The sequence below is a fragment of the Canis lupus genome, chromosome 8 (genome assembly GCF_003254725.2).
Source record: "Canis lupus dingo isolate Sandy chromosome 8, ASM325472v2, whole genome shotgun sequence".
Lineage (NCBI taxonomy): Eukaryota > Metazoa > Chordata > Mammalia > Carnivora > Canidae > Canis > Canis lupus.
In genome coordinates this window covers 26,503,767-26,525,346 of record NC_064250.1, presented here as the reverse complement: position 1 = coordinate 26,525,346, position 21,580 = coordinate 26,503,767, and the positions used below count along the sequence as shown (strand labels likewise).

Here is a 21,580-nt window from a genome sequence, read left to right as displayed (position 1 = left end):
ATCACTCCTGGAGCCAAAGGCAGACGCTCAACCGCTGAGCCACCCAGGTGTCCCTACTTCTTTATTTTCAACTAGTCTGTGACCTTCTTGAAGATTAAGGACATTTATTTATTCCTGTTTATGGGGCCTACCATGTTGCCTAGAACCCAGTTAATAAATTCTTGGTAAACAAATGGATCAATATATACATTACCTTTTAACTACTTCAAGACTATTTCTGAAAACTCATTTAAATATATAAAGTAGGGCAGCCCCAGTAGCTTAGCGGTTTCACACCACCTTCAGCCTAGGGTGTGATCCTGGAGACCCGGGATCGAGTCCCATGTCGGGCGCCCTGCATGGAGCCTGCTTCTCCCTCTGCCTGTGTCTCTGCCTCTCTCTCTCTCTCTCTGTGTGTCTAATAAACAAGTAAAATCTTAAAATATATATATATATATATATGTTTTATTCCTGAAACTTAAATTCAGGACTTAGAAAGGTGTTGGCAAACTTCTATAAAGGGCCAGATAGTAAATGTTCTATGCTTTGTGGACCATATGGTCTCTTGTCATAACTACTCAATTCTGGTGTTGCTGTGAAAAAGCAGCCATTAGGCAATATACAAATAAATGACCATGGTAGGTTCCAACAAAAACTTACAAAAACTGGCAGTGGGCCAAATTTGGCTCGTGTACCACAGTTTGGGAATCCCTGGCCTAAATGGTTCATCACATCGCAATAATCTTAACAAGATCAAAATCTTCTAGTGCAGTTTCTGAAATTGTAGGCATGGTATTAGAAATAATCATTCCTTAAGAATGAACTGTTCAACGTAATAGCCACCAGCCATATATGGCTATTGAGCACTGAAATGTGGCTAGTCTGAATTAAGATGTGTTTTGAGTGTAAAATGTACACTTGGCTCTTAAAAATTTTGCATGAAATAAGGAATGTATCTTATTAATAATTATTTTATATTGGTGACATTGAGGTAATATATTTGATATATTGGGTTAAGTAAAACATTATCGGGATGCCTGGGTGGCTCAGCAGTTAAACATCTGCCTTCGGCTCAGGGTGTGATCCTGGGGCTCTGGGCTTGAGTCCTGCATCGGGCTCCTTGCATGGAGCCTGCTTCTCCCTCTGCCTATGTCTCTGCCTCTCTCTGTGTCTCTCATGAATAAATAAATAACATCTTAAAGTAAAACAGTATTAAAATTGATTTTACCTGTTTTTTACTTTTTAAAATGTGATTCCTAAAGCATACAAAATTACTTATGTGTCTTGCATTACATTTATATTGGACAAAAATGCTCTAAGACAGAATAGTTACAAAATAGAGTATGCCTAAACAGATTCTCTTTTCAAGATTGCAAATGAGGTGCTTTATCCAATTATCAAAGTGTCTCTATCCAAAACTGCTGAATATCCTGGTTTCTATCAATGATGTGATTATCTTTTACATAAGAATTGAGGATCAAGGAGTTCGCTGGGTGCCTGATCCTGGAGACCTGAGATCCAGTCCCGCATCGGGCTCCTGGTATGGAGCCTGCTTCTCCCTCTGTCTGTGTCTCTGCCTCTCTGTGTGTGTCTTTCATGAATAAATAAATAAAATCTTAAAAAAAAAAAAGAATTGAGGATCAAAATCCTTTAATTCTTATTTTTTATGAAAGAGAAAGGGAGAGGGGCTAAGAGAGAGAGGGAGAGAGAGAATTCCAAGCAGATCTACTTCCATTGTGAAGCCCGATGTGGGGCTCTAACTCACAACCCTGAGATCATGACCTGAGCTGAAATCAAGAGTCGGAAGCCTAACCAACTGACCCACCCAGGTGCCCCTCCTTCCACAAGTAACGTATGTCCACCAATTTATTTTATCTCACTTGTTTCTCATTTTCCCTATGGTATTCTTTGTCTTCATTTTCTCACTTGAATTAAGTCTCTTGAAAGGACTTCCCGCCCCTATCCATCCATGACCTGATCCATGATTCTATACAAAACTACTGGATTAATGTTTCTAAACATTGTGACTCTCTCCTGCTATATGAAAATTTTAAAAATTCAGTGGTTCCCATCACATACCCAATAATATCCAAACTACTTGTTCTACCTCTTGAGGCCTTCTAAAAGCCTCATTTTCAGCTCTTATTTTGAACCGTTATCTCCCCCAACAAACACTCAAGTCAAACATAGGATTGCAGATAAGACATTAAATTCTAATTTTAGATAAACAATCATTTTTAACAATTTTTTATTTATTTATTTTGACAGAGAGAGAGAGAGAGCACAAGCAGGAGGAGCAGCAGAGGGAGAGTGAGAAGTAGGCTCCCTGCTCAGCAGGGAACCCAAAGTGGGGATCTATCCCAGGACGCTGGGATCACAACCTGAGCTAAAGGCAGACACCTAAACAACTGAGCCAGCCAGGCACCCCAACAATAATTTTATATATATAATTTTAGGATATTGCATGAGATAAACCTTGTACTAAAAATTGTGAAATTGAAATTTCACTGGGCACCCTGAATTTTTTTAATTGAATGTTATATTAGTTTCAGGTGTACAACATAGTGACTTGACAACTCCATATGTTATACTACGCTCACCACAAGTCTAGCTACCATCTGTCACAATACAAAGCTATTATAATACCATTAACTATATTCCCTACACTGCACTTTTCAACCCAGTGACATAGCCATTTGGTAACTGGAAGCCTGTACGTCCCACTCTCTTCACCTGTATTTTTATCTGCTAAATCTGGCAACCCTAACAGACAAGTCTATTTTCTATCTCCCAAATACTATATGTAGATTACTAGCCATGCACCTTTACTCACAGATTTTAAGTGAGATAATGCAAGCAATGAGCGTAGAACAACGCCTAGTACAATACAGTAATACCCCTGCATTTGTGGGTCCAACTCAATTCCCACTAGCCTTCTCTAGCCCATTCCAGCCCACAACATAATACTTCTTTGCACTGTCCTAGTATTTGATAGACCCCTTGATTACTGACCTTGAACATTTCATGTGTTTACCTTAACCTAGTCTTTTATTTCTACCTCATATAGAAATTACTGACAAAATAGGATTTAAATAAGGCATTTGCATTTTAACAAAATCGACTTTTACTCTTAAGCCCTTGCTTAAACACCTAAGTACATGATTAAAGCACTCTAGCTGACCTTAAACTCCGTGTTCTTGCTGACGTGAGGATATAGTGTTCTTAAGTAAACCTCACTTATAAAAAGTGAGCTCTAATAGGATCTAAAAAGCAAGAAATTCACTTATTAAACAATACCTGAAATGTCTGTAGTTATGAATTTATCAGAAACAAAATATAAAGTGTATACTCCGAATTTTCTAAAACTTTTTTCTCTAAGCATGCAAATAATCAGCATTGTAAAAACTTTAACTTTTCCTATTTTTTCATGATGATCCATAAAATTCACAATCAAGTGGTCACATGTGATTTTTACAGAAAAAAACTAATTCTTAAACAGAGTCTAATACCATGCTCTCCATTATACAGAAGGCTCAAATTATACAGGGACTCAAAATCATGTGATGATCATATAAGAAAATTACAGGATATTATTCAAACTGACCTTTTTGTAAGCAATACACACAAAATATTAAGTATATGGTTAACCACTAGTTCACCTTGTATAGTAGACTACTCAAGTCCAAAGTCTGGCTCTGCTACTTATTAATAATGTATACCTCTCTAGGCCTCAGTTTTCTCAATTATAAAATGGGGGCCTTTTCTCCCAAGTTTTTGTGAAGATGAAGAGAATTAATATGCATGAAATGCTTAGAACAATACCTGGCACATGGTAAACAAATTATGCTCTTATTATTCTCATAATGTTTCCCAGTCTGATATCTCTAGGTGTAGCTCCAACCTAGGATTTATTCACAAAACTGACTTAGAAACAGGTATAGAGAAAGCACTTGGTATGCCAAATTAGAATAAACGTCAAAGATCTAAATCTCTGCTTCTGTAACTCCCTTAAATTTGTTGTGTTTTGGTTTGGTTTTTTTCTTTTCTCATAATGCTATGACCTTCTTAGGCCAGCCTATTTGGCTATAATGGGAAACAGTTTTTGTGGTCATGAATATTCAGTTTCACACAGATTTTTCTATGAATTACAAGTGCTTTTATTTTTTTAAAGCCCATCAGTAAATGTCCTCCATAAAACTTACTTCCATAACTCTTGTCAAATTACTCTTTAGTTTCTTTTAGGATATTTACAGATTCTCACATTCTACCATGTAAGTAAGTATAGAACAACTCTCCATGCAAGAAATAATTCATGCGTGAATTTCCTAGTTTATATTGCTTTATATTCCTAACACTACAAGAAACCAAATATCATGCAACATGTTAGTTTCCAAGTCAACAAAACACTTCCTCTTACAAAATTTCATAATATAAAATGCTAGACTCAGGACTTGATTACAGTAATACTAACTGAATAAAAGTCAGTTCAATGAGGTTAGCTGAACCTATTCCAAACTAATCTAGGTTATCTGGAGGAAAAGGCACTTGTACAGAGAAACACATTTAACTTATATCCAAAAATCAGTAAAACTACCATAAAGATAAGGGAAATAATTTTAATGAAATGATTCACAAGATCTTAAAGAATGTTAACATTCAACCTGAAAAACTACTGACTTCACACATTTAAACATATTTAGGGGGGGAAAAATCCGTTAAACTACTCAATAACAAGTCTCAAGGATCACTAAATGTTCAAATGTGGTAAATTGTATGAGCCACTGTTACCTAAAGTTTTGATAAAACATTTATTAACCATGGTCTTTACTTTGGTTTGTTGGATTTCCTATATATTTTGGTAATATTTTAGCAACTGTGCCTTAGACTTGGGGTCAGCAAATGTTTCTCATAAAGGGCCAGATAGTAAATATTTTAGGTTTTCCAGGCTAAATACTGTGTCACATAATCACATTTGTATTTTCATAGTCTTTAAAAACGTAAGCACCATTCTTAGCTCATTCCTTATAAGAACAAGTCATAGCCAGATTTGCCCTAGGCCACCTGCCCCACCCCTGCTTTACACTAATATATATAGTTGTTGTTCCTATGTCACTTCCACTGATATTTTTCAAGTATTTGCTCAAATGTCACTTTCTCAGTAAGTCCTCTGAAGATATTCCTACCTGTCCATATATATATATATAACATAGTATGTAATATAGTACATCACCTAACATATCTTTATTCATCATCTGATCTTTGTCGTTCTCTTCCCCCCTCATCCCCACCAGCATAAATTCCATGAAGGCAGACCTTTTTTTCTTCACTGATGGATCACCTATACCTAGAATAGTGCAAGGTGTATCTTTAGGCTCTCAATAAATAAATCTATTCTTGCAGTTATAAAACAAACACTATGGAAGAGCTATATATCTAAATGAAATAATGTAACAAGTGGTAAAGTATTTAAGGACAAGGCTGACAAATACTTTCCTTTTAAAATTGTTTCAAGTAGTCATAAAACATTTTAAAGAGAAAAAAAATGTTCAAAATTAAAGCATTTTCTTACTGTCCCACAAAGTGGTTTTTCTTACAGACTAATTCCCAGGAAGGTTATTATTACTTTAGCTTATTTAATAACAAATTTCAATTGCCATTCCTAAACCTCTCTACAGACTTGTTCCACCTCTGTGATCTCACTTGTATGTATTCCTTGTCTATGAAACTCACTAATCTAGTTTGGCAACTTTAAAAGTTTAGCAAATCAGGGAAAAGTTACTTTACCTCTTCTGCAGCTCCATGTCCCACCATTACTTTTTATAAATTTCCTAATATTGTGATCTTTCCTACTTTGTCTACCATTCAGTATAAACAAGAAGCTATATTCTATCAAATGTTCTGCTCCAAATACTTTCTGCTCAGTGATTAGTCAGACTTAAAAGTTTTTTAACTGCTATGTATGTTTTACAATTTTTACCTATAAGAGACAGTATTTACCTTACCACACCCTGACATATACTGAGAATATAACTGGGAATTTAGGAAGGTACTGAGGATATAACTGGGAATTTAGGAAGCTCCACCATCATTTAAATTATAACTACTGTATTTATAAACATATGAAAAACATAAAAACCCACTAAAGAGTAAAATATCTTCTCCTATCACTGATAAATTGGTACTTGATTGCCATTAGCAAATCACGGTACTAAATATATATGAACATCAATATGGGGGTTAAATCCTATTAGAGAACACACTAAGACATTCTAAAATCAAGTTGCAAAAATTGCTGATTCAAGGGGGAATGCTTATAAAAAAGGGAACATGTTTTTAAAAACCCTTTTATCCAACAAAGTATTCTTCAACTATTTTGTTTTCTAAGTGGCTACAATTCTGTCATTCTTATGAGACAAGCAACTGGCTTTTAGAAGACAAACTTTAAAATTGCCAAGTCAATTGTCAAGGGTTAAGACAACTCTGTGGGCCAATTTTTTAGAGACAAAATTCTATTCCTAAAAACAGTAAGGTTTGTGATTTTGGAAAAATGGTACGATAGAAACTATTTAGAACCTTAGTTTTTAAAAATTATTTTCAACTGCTTTTGTGTCCTAAGTTATCATAAAATCAGATTAAGCTTGGTGGAACTAAATCAGTACAAAGACTTCTTATACACCCAGGACTGTAAGAACCAAATTCTTTTTTGTTCTTATAAAAGCTTGGTGACTCCCAAATCGAGTCACTTTATACCATACATCCCTGGAGAATAACGGCCCAACACACATGTCCCACTTAATCTAGTCCAAACGAGTAACATAACGTGAGAAACTGCACTGTGTAATTCCTTTATTTTCTGCATATTAGTGCTTTACCAACACTACAACCATAAAGAACACAATTCCAAGTACTGTACTTTTTTAGTTTGGGGAGATCACAAGTCTACAGACTCATTTACTTATATTAGACAAGATTAACCTCATTCAAAACTTACTGCAGTTTATAAATTCACATAAACACAGAAATTGATGCAATTAAACAAAAACTTCAGGATCTTATTTTTTAAATTCCTAGATTATAACTTTTTCTGCAGGCTACAATTACCTGCCCCATGACCACCAATGGTTATGGTTCAATTTAACTACATCAATTACCAACCTTGTATATCCTTAAAGAAAATGTAAATGAATATTACAAATTCTTACCAAAAGTTTAGGGTTTTCCAAATTTCAAATATTTGCTCCCCCCACCCCCCTTCAGTTAGACATTTCAAATAAACTAAAAATAACCACATCTCACCTGCAACATTCAATAGCAATCACTTGATGTATAAAATTTTAACTATGCTCCCAGTTATTTTAAAACACAAAAAAATGGCTGCCTATCAATCTGTCACAAGTTAGAAATACTACATTTAGGAATTAAGATGAGGGTTTCAAGTTTCCTCCAGTTTAGGCATTTATACCTTTGTGCTTGTCTTGTCTAAAGATGTTACTATAGCATTGATATTTGTATAACCCATGTTTATGTACCTTAAAATGCAATCATTTAAAACACTAAGAATTAGATTTATGGTGGAGCTTTGGGAAATTTAAAAGCAACTAAAATGTTCTCGGATGGGTCTGTCAGCTTCATTTCTAGAAATACTTCTAAAGCAAAACTGAGAACTCTATACCTTAGTTGCATTTTGTATTAAAAAATCCCTCTGCACCATCAGGAGCCTACAACATAGCACCTTTTCTCATCTGCTTTAAGTAAAATGTGTCAGAGTTTTACTTTCAATAGTTAACTTTTTATACCTTATGCTTCTCATACATCTTTGGTAAAAGCTCCATTATACAATATGGCCAAAGCACGAAGGACCAATACTGTCCAACTATGTACCATGATATCCCGCTCCATTTTAGTTTTCAGACACCCTCCTGAACAAAACCCACTCCACCTTTTCCTGTATACTGCCTTTGCAGTCTACATTTCTTAAATTCCCTACGTTTAATTCCTTGAGGATCTCTAAAATTAATCCTTAAGGCTATATGAGAACCAGATGCTGCTCACAATTCTGTATCAAGCATTAACATTTGGTTCAAGGTATCATCATAGTGGTCTCGATAAGCTAGTTACGGGTCCTAACAAGCTAAGCAAGTAATCTTGCTAGGATCTGGATATCACCAGTGAGCACACTGCTTACCCTTGAAGAAAAATAAGTTTACATTCATTGTCATCTGTAGGTTCTTTCTTCATCCTACTTCCCCTTTAATGGTCATTTCTCAAGTCTACACATCATTCATTCATCACATTTCCTTCCTTAAAGGAGATAGTGTATTAATGAACCAACAGGAGATCTATTTGTATGAGTTAATCCTACAATCAAACAGAATTAAATACCTTTTTTATAAAACATCTTTTCCAGTGTTCTAATTAATGGAGATGTGGATCACTCAATTATAAAAAAACTTCTATCTTCAGCTTAATCAGTTGCTCTAATGTGAAAACAGGAATGTGTATTCTTTCAACTAGGTAGAAAATGTGTATAATTTGAATTGTTAAACGCTTTTATTAATGAACAAAGTAAACATTCTAGTAACTTTTAAAGTATTGGTCTTAGACATTTGAAATGTGGTAAAAGTATATATTCCAGTTTTGCCCCAATGTCACTGAAAATATCTACAGATATCTCATCTGTGTGTGGCCTACACCATTATTGCTCCATTTTCTGGAAAGAGTCTACTTTTAAAGTTAAAAAAGAGGGAAACACAGCAAAGTTGCTAACTTTTGCAGTGAAAAAAAATCTGTTGACGGGTTACACTTTCATCTTTTTATGCAGTGTAAGTTAGCTATGTAATAAGGAACTTGCGTTTTAGCCCTACTCATGCATGATGTATGTTTCAGAACTTAATAGCTGACATTTCAAAGAACTTCTTACATTACCTGTTTAACATACTGATGTGCAACTGGAACATATTACAATGATATTACTCATTATTTGCCACTGTAGGCTAAGTTTACTATACTGGTCTTAGATATAAAAGGTCACATTTGAAATTACTAAGTTAAAGGTAAAACTCATAAGGGAGGAGTAAAGGCCTTAAATATAAAAGACAAACGGCAGTTTGATTAAGCAATAATTTTCAGTTTACTAGATGAAACAGACTTGCAACATAGTCTGCATGAATGCAAAATAAGCCATCTACAGCAAGTGATAAGGAAACTGGGCAAAAAGGAAAAAAGCATACATTGCAAAAAAGATTCTCTCGAAATAAAAAAATCAACCCATTATTATAAAGGACTTTACCAAAAACTGCTATATTTCCCCCATCCCATTTGCTGGAAGTCAGTAAGAGCATCTAGCACTTTGTGGTCATGTCAAATGTCAGATCGGAGCATCCTAATGCAAAGCAAAAAAAAAAAGGGGGGGGGGAGAAAGAGAAACAAAAAAGGAAACCCCTAAACCCCCCCCCCCCTCCCCAACCGTAGAACAGTAACTCCAGAGTTCAAATTCAAAAGAAGAGAAAGTGGCAATTGAAAGAGGTGATGGTGGCGATAATCCTATGAATGGGTTTCTGATTTCTCTCCTTCCGGGGGATAGGTGGAGAATGCTCATTAGGATTTGTAGTTAGAGGTTAACCATGTGAGCCCCTCATAGAGTCCATCCCCTGAGGTGGCACAGGAGGGCTGCACATACCAGTTCCTGTCCCGAATCCGGGTCAGGCCCAGTTTCTCCTGGATCTCGTGGGGTTTCATGGCATCAGGCAGGTCCTGTTTGTTGGCGAAGATGAGGATTATGGCGTCCCTCATCTCCCGGTCATTGATAATGCGGTGCAGCTCCTGGCGGGCCTCGTCGATGCGGTCGCGGTCGGCGCAGTCCACTACGAAGATCAGACCCTGGGTCCCGGTGTAGTAATGCCGCCAGAGCGGCCGGATCTTGTCCTGGCCGCCCACATCCCATACGTTGAACTTGACGTTTTTGTAAGTCACGGTCTCCACGTTGAAACCCACTGTGGGAATGGTGGTCACCGACTGGCCCAGCTTCAACTTGTACAGGATTGTTGTCTTGCCGGCCGCGTCCAGGCCCAACATGAGGATCCGCATTTCCTTGTTCCCGAAGATCTTGGATAGCACCTTCCCCATCGCGTCGGAGGAGCCGGGGCCGGGGGCATTCAGGTGTCCCGGGTCCCCTCAGCCAACTACGCCGCAGCCGCCGCGAAACCGAAACGAAGCCTCCCGGCCGCGAGGGCGCCCGTGCGGCCTGCGTGGGAGTTGCCTCCTCGGGGCAGAGGCCCAGGCTCGCCACTCACTCGGGCATCACCGACCGCACAACTTGATTCCTCCAGCCGCCGCCGCCGCCGGGGCCCTGAGTCTGCGCCGGGAGAGCCGCCGCCCTGCTGAGGCGCGGCCCGGCCCGGAACTGCCCTTCCCCCCGCAAGCGCCGCGCTAGCGCCGCCGCGGTTCCCGCTCCTCCGCCTTCTCTTCACTCGGCCGCGGGAGGTCGAAGCCCTCCGGCCCACCCGCCGGTCCACGAGCACCGGGCTCACCACCGACCCAGGCCACCCGAGAGTCAGCGCGGCTCCGGCGCCTCGTCAGGTCATTGATCCTCGCCGGAATCCGGTGCGCCGCCTGCAGAGACACAGAGAGGAAGAAGGGAGTTACTGCCGGCAGGCCAGAAGGGAGCGGAGGCCCAGGTGACTCGTCCTTCCAGCTCAGTTCGCGAGGTTACCTCAAGCCGCCGCCCTGAGCGCGGGCTCCCTCTGGCCTCCACCGCCTCCTCCCAGCTCTGCCGCTGCCGCCGCCGCCGCCGCCGGAAAAGGCGCCGAAGAAACCGCCTCACTTCCCCTCCCGATCACGCAGGCGCAGCAAGGCCGACCGTTCGGTGAGAGCGAGCTCTGTAAGGAGCGCGGCCCGCGCGCCCAGCGTCATGGGCGCCACGCGCGAGGGGGCGGGGCTACGGCGGCCTGGAGGCCTCGCGGCTGCGGTCAGGCCCCAGACCCGCGAAACTCGGACTCTGACCCGTGCCCGCCTGGCGCTGTACGCGGACTTTCTGCGTCCCTGTGGCGCGCTCTCGCCTCCCCCAGCCCTCTCGAACCAGAGCAGCAAATCCACTGGGGAGCTCCCGAGGGCGGGGCCCGCGGCCAGCCCTCTCCCGCGGTGAAAGCCTCCCCCAGGCTGCTTCCGGACGTCGGTGCCCGCCAGGTGCTCAGCGAGTTCCCTTGGGCCCGCCCCAGCCTCCGCGCGTCCTCAGTCACCCGGGAAAGCCCTATATGCTGTTTGTACCTCTCCCAGCCCCTCCTTGGCCTCCCTCATCCCGCGTGTTCTGTGCATTTCCTGAAAGACACGTGGGAGGCCCGCGTTTGGTGTGGAGTCGGCCAAGCAGTGCGGCGCTTCTACCAGGCTTGGGTTTGCCAGGAAACCCCGCTTTTCGGTGTTCGAGCCCTGTCTTTACACATCTCTTCGGGACCAGACCCTGTTACTTAAAAATGACAGTGTTAACCAGAGTTCCAGTCCCTTGCTGCGTTTTCAACTTTTTAAGGTGATAACTTTTCATACTTAAGTTAGTGTGTTGAGCAGTAACTTAACCACCTAGCTTTTCTTTAAGAATCCTAGACGAGGGGATCCCTGGGCGGCCCAGCGCTTTAGCGCCTGCCTTCAGCCCAGGGCGTGACCCTGGAGACCCGGGATCGAGTCCCGCATTGCGCTCCCTGCGTGGAGCCTGCTTCTCCCTCTGCCTGGGTCTCTGCCTCTCTCTCTCTCTCTCTCTCTCTCTCTCGAACGAACGAACGAACGAACGAACAAATAAATAAAATATTTTTTTTAAATCCCAGACAATAATAATCTTAGCATAGGGTTTAGAGTCAGAAAGCCTGACTACTTTTGTGACCTGGATCTAAGGCATTTAACCTTGCTAAGTTTGTTATCTCATGTGTAAACCGAGTGTAGTGCCGACCTTGCTCTGTGTACTCCGTTTCAGAGTAAATAACAAAATGTTTGTGGAAGACTTTCGGAAACTTTTTTGTAGCAAATAGTTAGAGATCGAGTTAGACTTAAAGTAAGGCGAAGCCTAAAATAAAGGAACCAAGGGGAGGAAAAACAGGAAATAGGGTTTGTTATTTTTTAAGGAAGATGCTATAGAAGCATATGATAACATACTTGTTTCATAATATAAGAATATTTGATAATGGTAGATGGGTCAGGTGATAACCTTATAAGCTTCAGCTGAAATAAACTTACTGGAGTTGTTAATATTCTGACTGATCCAAGTTTACTTTCCATCTGCCTTGATCCATCTTACTTTCCACTGTCATAAAACTGAAGGAAGGATTTTGGAGTGAGAAGATTAGGGTTCAAAGTGTTGCCTGTCCGTTTTATGGCTGTGAATCCTTAGGCCTCAACCTTCCTAATCTTCATTTTCTTTATCTGTAAAATCAGACGAAGGATAATATCACTCATAAAAAAAATAGTCACCATTTGTTGTTTGTAATGGCAAACACTGTACTAAATATTTTAAATCTATTTTTAATCCTCACAGCAATCATATGAAGTAATTTTGAGCATTAACATTTTACATATCAATAGAGAGGTTAAGGTGTTTTTTGAGGGTCACAGAGCTGAGATTAAATCATAAATGTGCAGCTCCTCCTCTTAGCCCCCTAATGATGGTATCTCCCTGACTACCTCACACAGTGGTTTGGAATCTCAAAGTGGTTTATAAAGTGCCATAGTACTTATTATTGTATTTGAGGTAGGAATTTTTTTTATATGTGGCATATAGAGGTATTATATTTTGTTGCATTCCAACATAACCAACATAACAGTTTTCTCAGAGCAGATTCCAGTTTTTCCAAGTAGATGGAGATTGATCTGCTGGGCTTGGATTTATTTTTCAGTGGAAGGAGTAATATAATGAAAAACAGAAGCAGCTGGAAGCACCTAACAGCGTCTACCTGGCACTGATACTGTGTTAGGTCTAAAAAGTTTATTTTTGAAAGCCATCCTCTGTTTATATTCCCCCAGAATGCAGGCTTCATAGAGGCAGAGACTTGTCAATGTAAGTTACATCATTATTTGAATGAATGAATGCCACTTATACTACAAATAAGATCAAACGGAAAAGGAAAGGGACATACTAATTTTGTCTGGGGTTAGAATATTGGATATCTAGAGTGTTTCATCATACAATAAATTATTTTAAGTAATAATCATAAAACAAAATAATTGCCAGAAACTTAAAATACAGATAGTGAAAAAATTTAACTTTGTATATAGTCATAGCAGTTGAGAAGTAAGTGAATTTCAATAAAACCAAAATGTCTGTAAAAAGTAACAGTTTAGGCAACTACTAAATCATACCACTGATCATTTTTTTGATTTCTTGAAAGTTCATTCAAAATTGATAAATTTAAAAATATTTCCATTCTGTGAAATACTTTACAGATAAACTAAATTTTGCATTTATGAAACAAAATACTATATTTCTCAGTGTACCCTGTTTCACTGTTTTATGCTTCAAACACAAATGAAAGCTCCAAAACTATATAAAAATTATATTAAAAATCTCTGCTTTTTAACTTAAAGCCCATAAATAAAAAGATTTCTCCAACATGAAACCAGGCTCCCTTTTAGAAAACACCATAATTTCCAATCTGCTGAACAGCCACATATATTATCTTCTGATATTCCTGACTGAAATTCTATGTTATAGGAAAAATATTTACTTTAAAAAATGGCTTAGGGCAGCCCCGGTGGCTCAGAGGTTTAGTGCTGCCTTTGGTCCAGGGTGGGATCGAGTCCCACATCAGGCTCCCTGCCTGAAGCCTGCTTCTCCTTCTGCCTCTCTCTCTCTCTCTCTCTCTTTCTCTCTCTCTGTCTCTCATGTATAAATAAATAAAAAATCTTAAAAAAAAAAAAAAAAGGCTTAGATGCAGCCCTGGTGGCTCAGCGGTTTAGCACCGCCTTCAGCCCAGGGCCTGATCCTGAAGTCCCAGAATCGAGTCCCACATCCAGTTCCCAGCATGGAGCCTGCTTCTCCCTCTGTGTCTCTGCCTCTCTCTGTGTGTGTCTCTCACGAATAAATAAATAAAATATTCTAAAAAAATGGCTTAGCTTTTTGCTCTTAAAATGAAATGAACAAGTCTTTAACAATAGCACCTCATTCTGTTTACCCCTATTTCTAAATTCCTAAAGCTCTTATTCATTTTGTATGACTATGTCATATATTTCTTTTTATCCCATGCTGTGCTAAGGACAATTTTTTTTTTTAAGACTATTTGAGAGAGAGTGAGCGAGAGAACACAGAGGGAGCAACAGAGGCAGAGAAGCAGGCTCCCCACTGACCAGAGAGCCTGGTGCGGGACTCATCCCAGGACTCGAAGATCATCTCCCAAAGCTGAAGGTAGATGCTTAACCAACTGAGCCACCCAGGCGCCCCACTAAGTACAGTTCTGACCATGTGGGAAGAAAGGTGGTCAATCTATATACCTGTTTAAGGAAGGTACCATCCCTTGTTTATGGCTTCATTTTGAGCCCTTAGTCTACTTAGCCAGCATGGAGCTCTATCTAGTTGAAAGAAGCCTAGAGCCCCAGGAAACCTATTAGCAGTAGAAATAAAAAGGAAATAAGAAACTATTATAAAGTATATCGTTAGAAAATTTTCTAATCTTTTCCAACTGAAACACTGAGGTGGGAGAATTAGCCCTCCCCTGGTATTATACCTATTTGTTTATAAGCTCTCTAAGAAAGTTTTCATGTTCTTTTCATTTTTGAATCCTTAGTTCCTAGCACACCTTAGGGCATGTAGTAAAGTAGCAAATATTTTTTGATGATAATACAGTGAAGATGGAGACTCAAAAATAAAACTAAAAAAATCAAATTAAGACAATGGAAACACAATTTTAATTTGTAAATATTCTTGGTAACTTTAATGAATTCCAATATTTAAAAATATTTAAAGGGACACCATGAACCAAATTAATCATTCACTCCCTTGTCCTCTTTCTGTGTCAGATAAGGAACCACTTTCTAGATCGTCTGTTTAACCATAAAAAAAAGAAAGTCATATCCCAATCAAGACCTTAATAATTACTTTAATTATGCCTGAGAATGAAGACTTCATTTTTAGCAATATTAAAAGTGGGAATGATAAAACTAAAAACAAATTGAATTATAGTTGACATTTTAGCAAATTGTTTAATAGGGCTTCGGACCATAAACATAAACAGAGGCAACATAGTCTAGTGGCACAAGTGAATATAAAAAGCTAAATGACATCCTTAAATTACTCCCAACATTTTGTGATTAGGTTTGGGTAAGTTATTCATCCTCAGTGATCATTTTTTTCTATTCCTGCAATGGAGAAATCTCTCTTTTTTAAATATTTTATTTATTCATTCATGAGAGACACAGAGAGAGGCAGAGACATAGGCAGAGGGAGAAGCAGGCTCCCCGTGGAGAGCCCAATGTGGGACTCAATCCCGGGACCTGGGATCAGGTCCTGAGCCAGAGGCAGACACAACCGCTGAGCCACCCAGGCATCCCTGGAGAAATCTCTTTTAATTGACTAGGGCAGTATATAGTATTCTTTACAATTCGAAAAGCTGAGACACTGAGAGGATAAGCTACTTTCTTAAGATCAATAAAATGGTACAAAAGAGATTCAAATTAAGATTTTTTAAAAAATCCAACCTGTTGTTTTTTTCTCCATCGTAACAAATGATTGTGTGAACTCAGTAAATGACTAGATAATGGTGTTCAGCCCTGGCTACACATTAAAATCACCTGGGGCATTTTAAAACCACATAAATGCTTGGGCCCCAACCCAGATCAATTAAGTTAAAATATCTAGGGTAGAAGTTCTACCCACCAGTATTTTTTTAAGGCCTCCCTGAATGATTCTAATGTAGCTAAAATTAAGAACCACTGAACTAATTGCTAACTTCCCTTCATGTTAAAAAGTCTATGAATTCTGAACTCTACTAATTTTATTATTCTCTTCCCCAAAATACATACCTCCACACACAATTTCTTGCATAGTTTAGTGCAATAATACCTTAATCACTGGGATAACTTACCAAGACAATAGACCTGTCAGACAAAGGCATAAATCTTTCTGAGATTCTTGTAAAAAAGTATTTTAAAAACATACTATAATTATAACTAAGTTTATTGAATTATTAATAGAACCACTATCCACTAGTCAATGCCATTCAATGAAAAGAATAAGATGGAATACTTGGCAACTATAGCATGATCAAACTTGTAAGCTTTAGATTAAAACTTGTCTGTGGATACTTGCCATATAGCTGCCCAGTATGCAAATACCTCTCCTATTTGATGTAATCCCAAAGTAGGTAGAAGGAAAGATGAAGGTGGGCAAATAGACATATTCCTTTTCCTATTTCCCCAGTAGCTAAGATTTAGGTAAATGAACTGGGCTCAGCCAATTAATTCATCAATGTCCTATACAGGCTTTGAATTTTGAGAGATTCAAAATTACAGAGTTACTAGGACAAGTACCCAATCACAAGATCTGATTAAGTTAGTAATTTTCCCATTAGGTGATCATTTGGAAATGGAGTCAGACAAGTAGAATTCTAGAATCATTTCCAACCTTCTAAAATTACGTTCCTTCTCATGAAATTACATGGATGTATCATTTTTATTTTTTTTTATATTTTATTTATTCATTCATTCATGAGAGACAGAGAGAGAGAAAGGCAGAGACACAGGCAGAGAAAGGAGAACGCGCGCTCCATGCAAGGAGTGCAATGCGAGACTCGATTCTGGGACTCTGGGATCACACCCTCGCCTAAAGGCAGACACTCAACTGCTGAGCCACCCAGTTGTCCCGGATGTATCTTTTTTTAAAAAGATTTTATTTATTTATTCATGAGAGACACAGAGAGAGAGAGAAGCAGGCTCCATGCAGGCAGCGCAATGCAGGACTCGATCCCGGGTCTCCAGGATCACACCCTGGGCCAAAGGCAGGCACTAAACCGCTGAGCCACCCAGGGATCCGCAGATGTATCATTTTTATATAAACCATTTGAATCACTATAATTGTTGGAATGGGAAACATTTCATATCCTGGTGATAACCGTAACATTTGCTGTTTAAAAAGAAGCATATAATGTCAGAAATTTGGTTTTTAACATTAGAAAAGTATTTTTAAGCTAAAACAAGATTATTCTCTCTAAACTGACAAGACTGCAATATTGATTTTCTGAAAAAGAATTTTGTTTTTTAAGAACAGAGAAGCTAAAGCATTAAGACTGCTTAATTAACTGAATCCTGCAAGCTTTGTAATTAAGTAATAAAACAATTTGTGTGTAATGTTTACAGTAAGAGTTGTCGGGCTCTGTACTATCAGTTGCTCAGATATGTTGTTATTACATAGCTGTGTGTTGGTGTGGATAGTGTGCTCTTCAGGAAGATATTCAAGGCACACCAAAAAATGGAGGGCTAAAATTAACCTTGTTCTGTCTATATAGTCATTCCAGCTTTAAATCTCTTAATTTATAGGTTCTGTTTTTTGCTTTATCTTGTTTTGTTTCTGTTTTGTTTCCTCCTGTGGTTAGAGATATATGAAGGAAATGGCATGTAAACACAATACTGACTTCTGATTGATGAATGAGTCATAATGGCACTAAACAAAAAGATTTACTAATTTAAAACATTATTCAGTCTTAGCTCTTTATATTACTTTTCTTTCCCCCTCTCGCATAGTATTCTGTATTTGAATACTACTTCCTGACTTACTGGTAGGGAATTCGCTTCCCAAGGAGATCCTTCTAATGGCCAAGTTGATGGTAAAAGCAAGGTAAAAGAACTTTCCATGTTACAGAACCCAGAGAAAAGAATGAATCTTCCAAATCTCAAGAAAAGGTAGTAAGCCAGTAAATTTAAAAATGATTATGGATTAGAAACTGAATAAATAAAATGATTATAAATGCCACACAGTGTTGCTTCAAAGACAGAGAATAAAAGAATAAATTTAAAAGTGAGTGAGAAAGAAGCAGCAGCAAGATGGGAAGAGAGAAAAAAAGGAAGGATTAAAGGAAAAAAGGAGATAATTGTATTGAAAAATAGAGTTTGGCAATCTTGTAAACTGATACCTTAACCTAATCCAAAACCTAGCTTGGGGTTGGAAAGGAAAGATTCCATAGAAGAGCATAACCAGGTAGATTTATGTGAGATTTCTTCCTCCATAACCTTTTTTTACTTTGCTTTATGCACATGTAACATGTGTACCAAGAACAAACAAGGGAGCAGCTTTTGCTGTTGAGTACCTTTGGACCGTCAGTATACAATTATATGTAGTAGGTCCTACTCCAAAATACAATTTTTGAGCATAGTGTCCAAGATTTGTAAGTGTGGAAATAGTTGTAAAACCCTAGGTAAATATTACACTATAACCAGTTTAACACTGGCTTAGTTGGGCAAAATTTATGGGCTTGTTTCCATTTCAAGTAGGAAAGATTAATGTTCCAATAACTTAGAAGATACCTACTGAATTATATGTCCACAGTAATAGAAAACATAAACCTACTGAGCCAAAATCTGGCTTCAGGGGTAACATTACAATTTCACACACTGGAGTCTGTGTTGCTAGGACGCTCTCTGGTGAACTAGGGCAACAGTTACTCTGCTCTCTTCATTGTGGTAGGAAGATCAGCTACCCTGTGTACTGACTTCCTAAGCTAATTATTGCTGAAAAAGAAATGTTCTAAAGTCTTTAAAGTAGTTTCTAGGGACGCCTGGGTGGCTCAGCGGTTGAGCCTCTGCCTTCAGCAGCTCAGGGTGTGATCCTGGGGTCTGGGGATAGAGTCCCACATCGGGCTCCCTGTGAGGAGCCTGCTTTCCCTCTGCCTGTGTCTCTGCCTCTTCTCTCTGTGTGTATCTCTCATAAATAAATAAATAAAATCTTGTAAAAAAATACTTATAAAAAAATAAAGTAGTTTCTAATGTTGGACTTCATTTTTAAATGTAAACATGGGTCTTTCTGCTGTTTATTCTATCTTTTTGACATTATAAGTTGTGAATTCAATGTGCTTACCCAGCAGTAACATTGATTATATAAGAAGGTTAAGCTGGGACATAATAACAATTTTGATCTGGACACATTCTTAACAGTATATCAAAGATTGTAGCAGTAGAACAAGTCACCCAATATATTTGACACTTTTAGGATGTCTCTGGAAACAACTACCTTCCATCCATAGGAATACAGGAGTAGATTCCTGGCATCATGTGACTGCTCAACACACACATGTCTGGTCATACCAATTGGACCACAGGTACACTCATTATTTTAATTGGCTAATCAGATTCTCATTCCTGAGAATTTAAAATCATATTTGAAGGAAGGCCATATTAGTGTGTCTTTTCCCAGTGGATCTGTATCCTACTAAGTAGGATACTAAATAGTATTTTATTTTGAGTACTGGGTGGCAGACAGAAGTTAGTCTTCAGGGAGAAAATAAAAAACAGAGGTACAGAAAGGAGAAGAGACAGATTATTTCCTAGGCTCTATCCACAGTTCCAGGCCCTTCTTGGGGTCTGTCTGCATACCAACCTTTGAGTTTCATGAGACATCTTGTGTCTTTATATAAAATTACTTTTCTTTTTGTTAAAGCAAGCTCCAATGGGCTACTGTTACTTACAAATAAAAATGCTAACTTTACAAAATATGACAATATAAAATAGTATGCAAGCAAAACAAAATTTTAACAAAGTAAATGTATCAAAGACACAGACTTTAATGCTTTATGGAGAATTATATATGATATATTAATACCTAATACATAATAATTAAATACATTACTGTTAAAAAATAAAACCACCATTAGAATTAGGCTGTGGGGGACACCTGGGTGGCTCAGTGGTTTAGCACCTGCCTTCGGCCCAGGGCATGATCCTAGAGTCCCTGGATTGAATCTCGTGTCGGGCTCCCTGCGTGGGGCCTGTTTCTCCCTCTGCTTGTGTCTCTGCCTCTCTCTCTCTCTGTCTCTCATGAATAAATAAATAAAATCTTTAAAAAAAAAGGGGGGGGGACACCTTGGTGGCTCAGTGGTTGAGCATTTGCCTTCGGCTCAGGGCATGATCCCAGGGTCCTGGGATGGAGTCCCACGTTGGGCTCCCCACAGGGAGCCTGCTTCTCCCTCTGCCTATGCCTCTGCCTCTCTCTAGTCTCTCATGAATGAATAAATAAAATCTTAAAAAAAAAAAAAAAAAAAGGTCCTAACAAAAGAATGCTCTCTTTAGCCAAAGGATTTTGAAAGGAACAACCTAGCAAGATGAAAACTTCAGGAAATAACCACCATACTCCAGCCAAAGAAAAAGCTGTGACCCCATATTCACCCATGGTGGCAAATGCTGGGTAGTAGCTTAGATTTCCACCCTTGCTGGACTCTTTTTTTTTTTTTTTAAGATTTATTTTTTGGGATGCCTGGATGGCTCTGTGGTTGAGCATCTGCCTTCCGCTCAAGGCATGATCCCAGGACCTAGGATCAAGTCCTGCATCAGGCACCCCATAGGGAGCCTGCTTTTTCCTCTGCCTATGTCTCTGCCTCTCTTGCTCTCTGTGTCCCTCACGAATAAATAAAATCTTAAAAAAAAAGATTTATGTATTTATTTGAGAGACCATGTGTGTGCAAGCAGGGAGAGAAGTAGAGGGAGAGGGAGAGAGAGAATCTTCAAGCAGACTCTCTGCTGAGCATGGAGCCTGACATGAGGTTTGATCCCAGAACTCCAAGATCATGACATGAGCCGAAATCAACTGACTGAGCCACCCAGGTGACCCTCCACCTTTGCTGAACTCTGAGTGAGTTTCTCCTCACTAGGTGGAATAGGAAATAGGGGCTTTCATCCCTACCAGGTGGAAACAAACCTTACCCAAACACTTGGTGTCAATGGACACTGCATGAAAGCCTAGACTTTCACCTCCATTGACAATTAGGAGGTATCCCTCCCCCTCTCTGCTGGGGTAATGTCAGAAAAGGCCTATTGGAGAGTCAGTTATTTTCAGTGTAAGAAGTCTCACCCCTTCTCCCACCATTACCCCACTTCTCCCCAACATTCCTCATCCCTTGTGGTATGGTATTAGTGAAAACCATGTGGAGAGCTGTAATGAGGTATTCCTACTCCTTCCAAATGAAGCCTAGTGGGGAGCCAGTTCCCCCCACCCACTGACCCAGCAGTAACAAGGAGCCTCCCCTTGTTGTCAACAAAGGCTCAGTAAAGAACCTGAGCTTCTGCTTCTACCTGGTAGTAATTAGTTGGTGCTCCACTGTTCCTGTTGGAGAAGTGTTAGAGGAAACCAGCTAAAACAGAAAGTTAAATAAGGTCCAGAGTTTTATAATGTCTAAAATATTCAGATCTCAACCAAAATTCACTAATCATACCAGATATGAGACTGAATGAGAAGAGACAGTTAATAAATGCCAACACCAGTATGACAAAGATGTTAGAATTATCTGACAAAGATTTTATAGCAGCCATCATAACATTGCTTCTATGAGCAATTGTGAACTTGAAACAACTGAAAAAATAGAGTCTCATCAAAGAAATAGGAAGTCTCAGCAAATATATAGAAGACATAAAGAAAAACAAAATGGAA

General features: G+C 39.1%; 1 protein-coding gene across 1 annotated transcript; it reads right to left on the bottom strand.

Annotated features, from left to right (window-relative positions):
• Positions 1–6,808: 6,808 nt before the first annotated feature.
• ARF6 (ADP ribosylation factor 6) lies at positions 6,809–10,832 on the bottom strand. Its single transcript, XM_025442868.3, has 2 exons — positions 10,691–10,832; positions 6,809–10,590 (listed from the first exon to the last, which is right to left on the bottom strand). Exon 2 carries the CDS (start codon positions 10,102–10,104, stop codon positions 9,577–9,579), a length of 528 nt encoding a protein of 175 aa, XP_025298653.1. The 5' UTR covers positions 10,105–10,590; positions 10,691–10,832; the 3' UTR covers positions 6,809–9,576.
• Between the last annotated feature and the right edge of the window lie 10,748 nt (positions 10,833–21,580).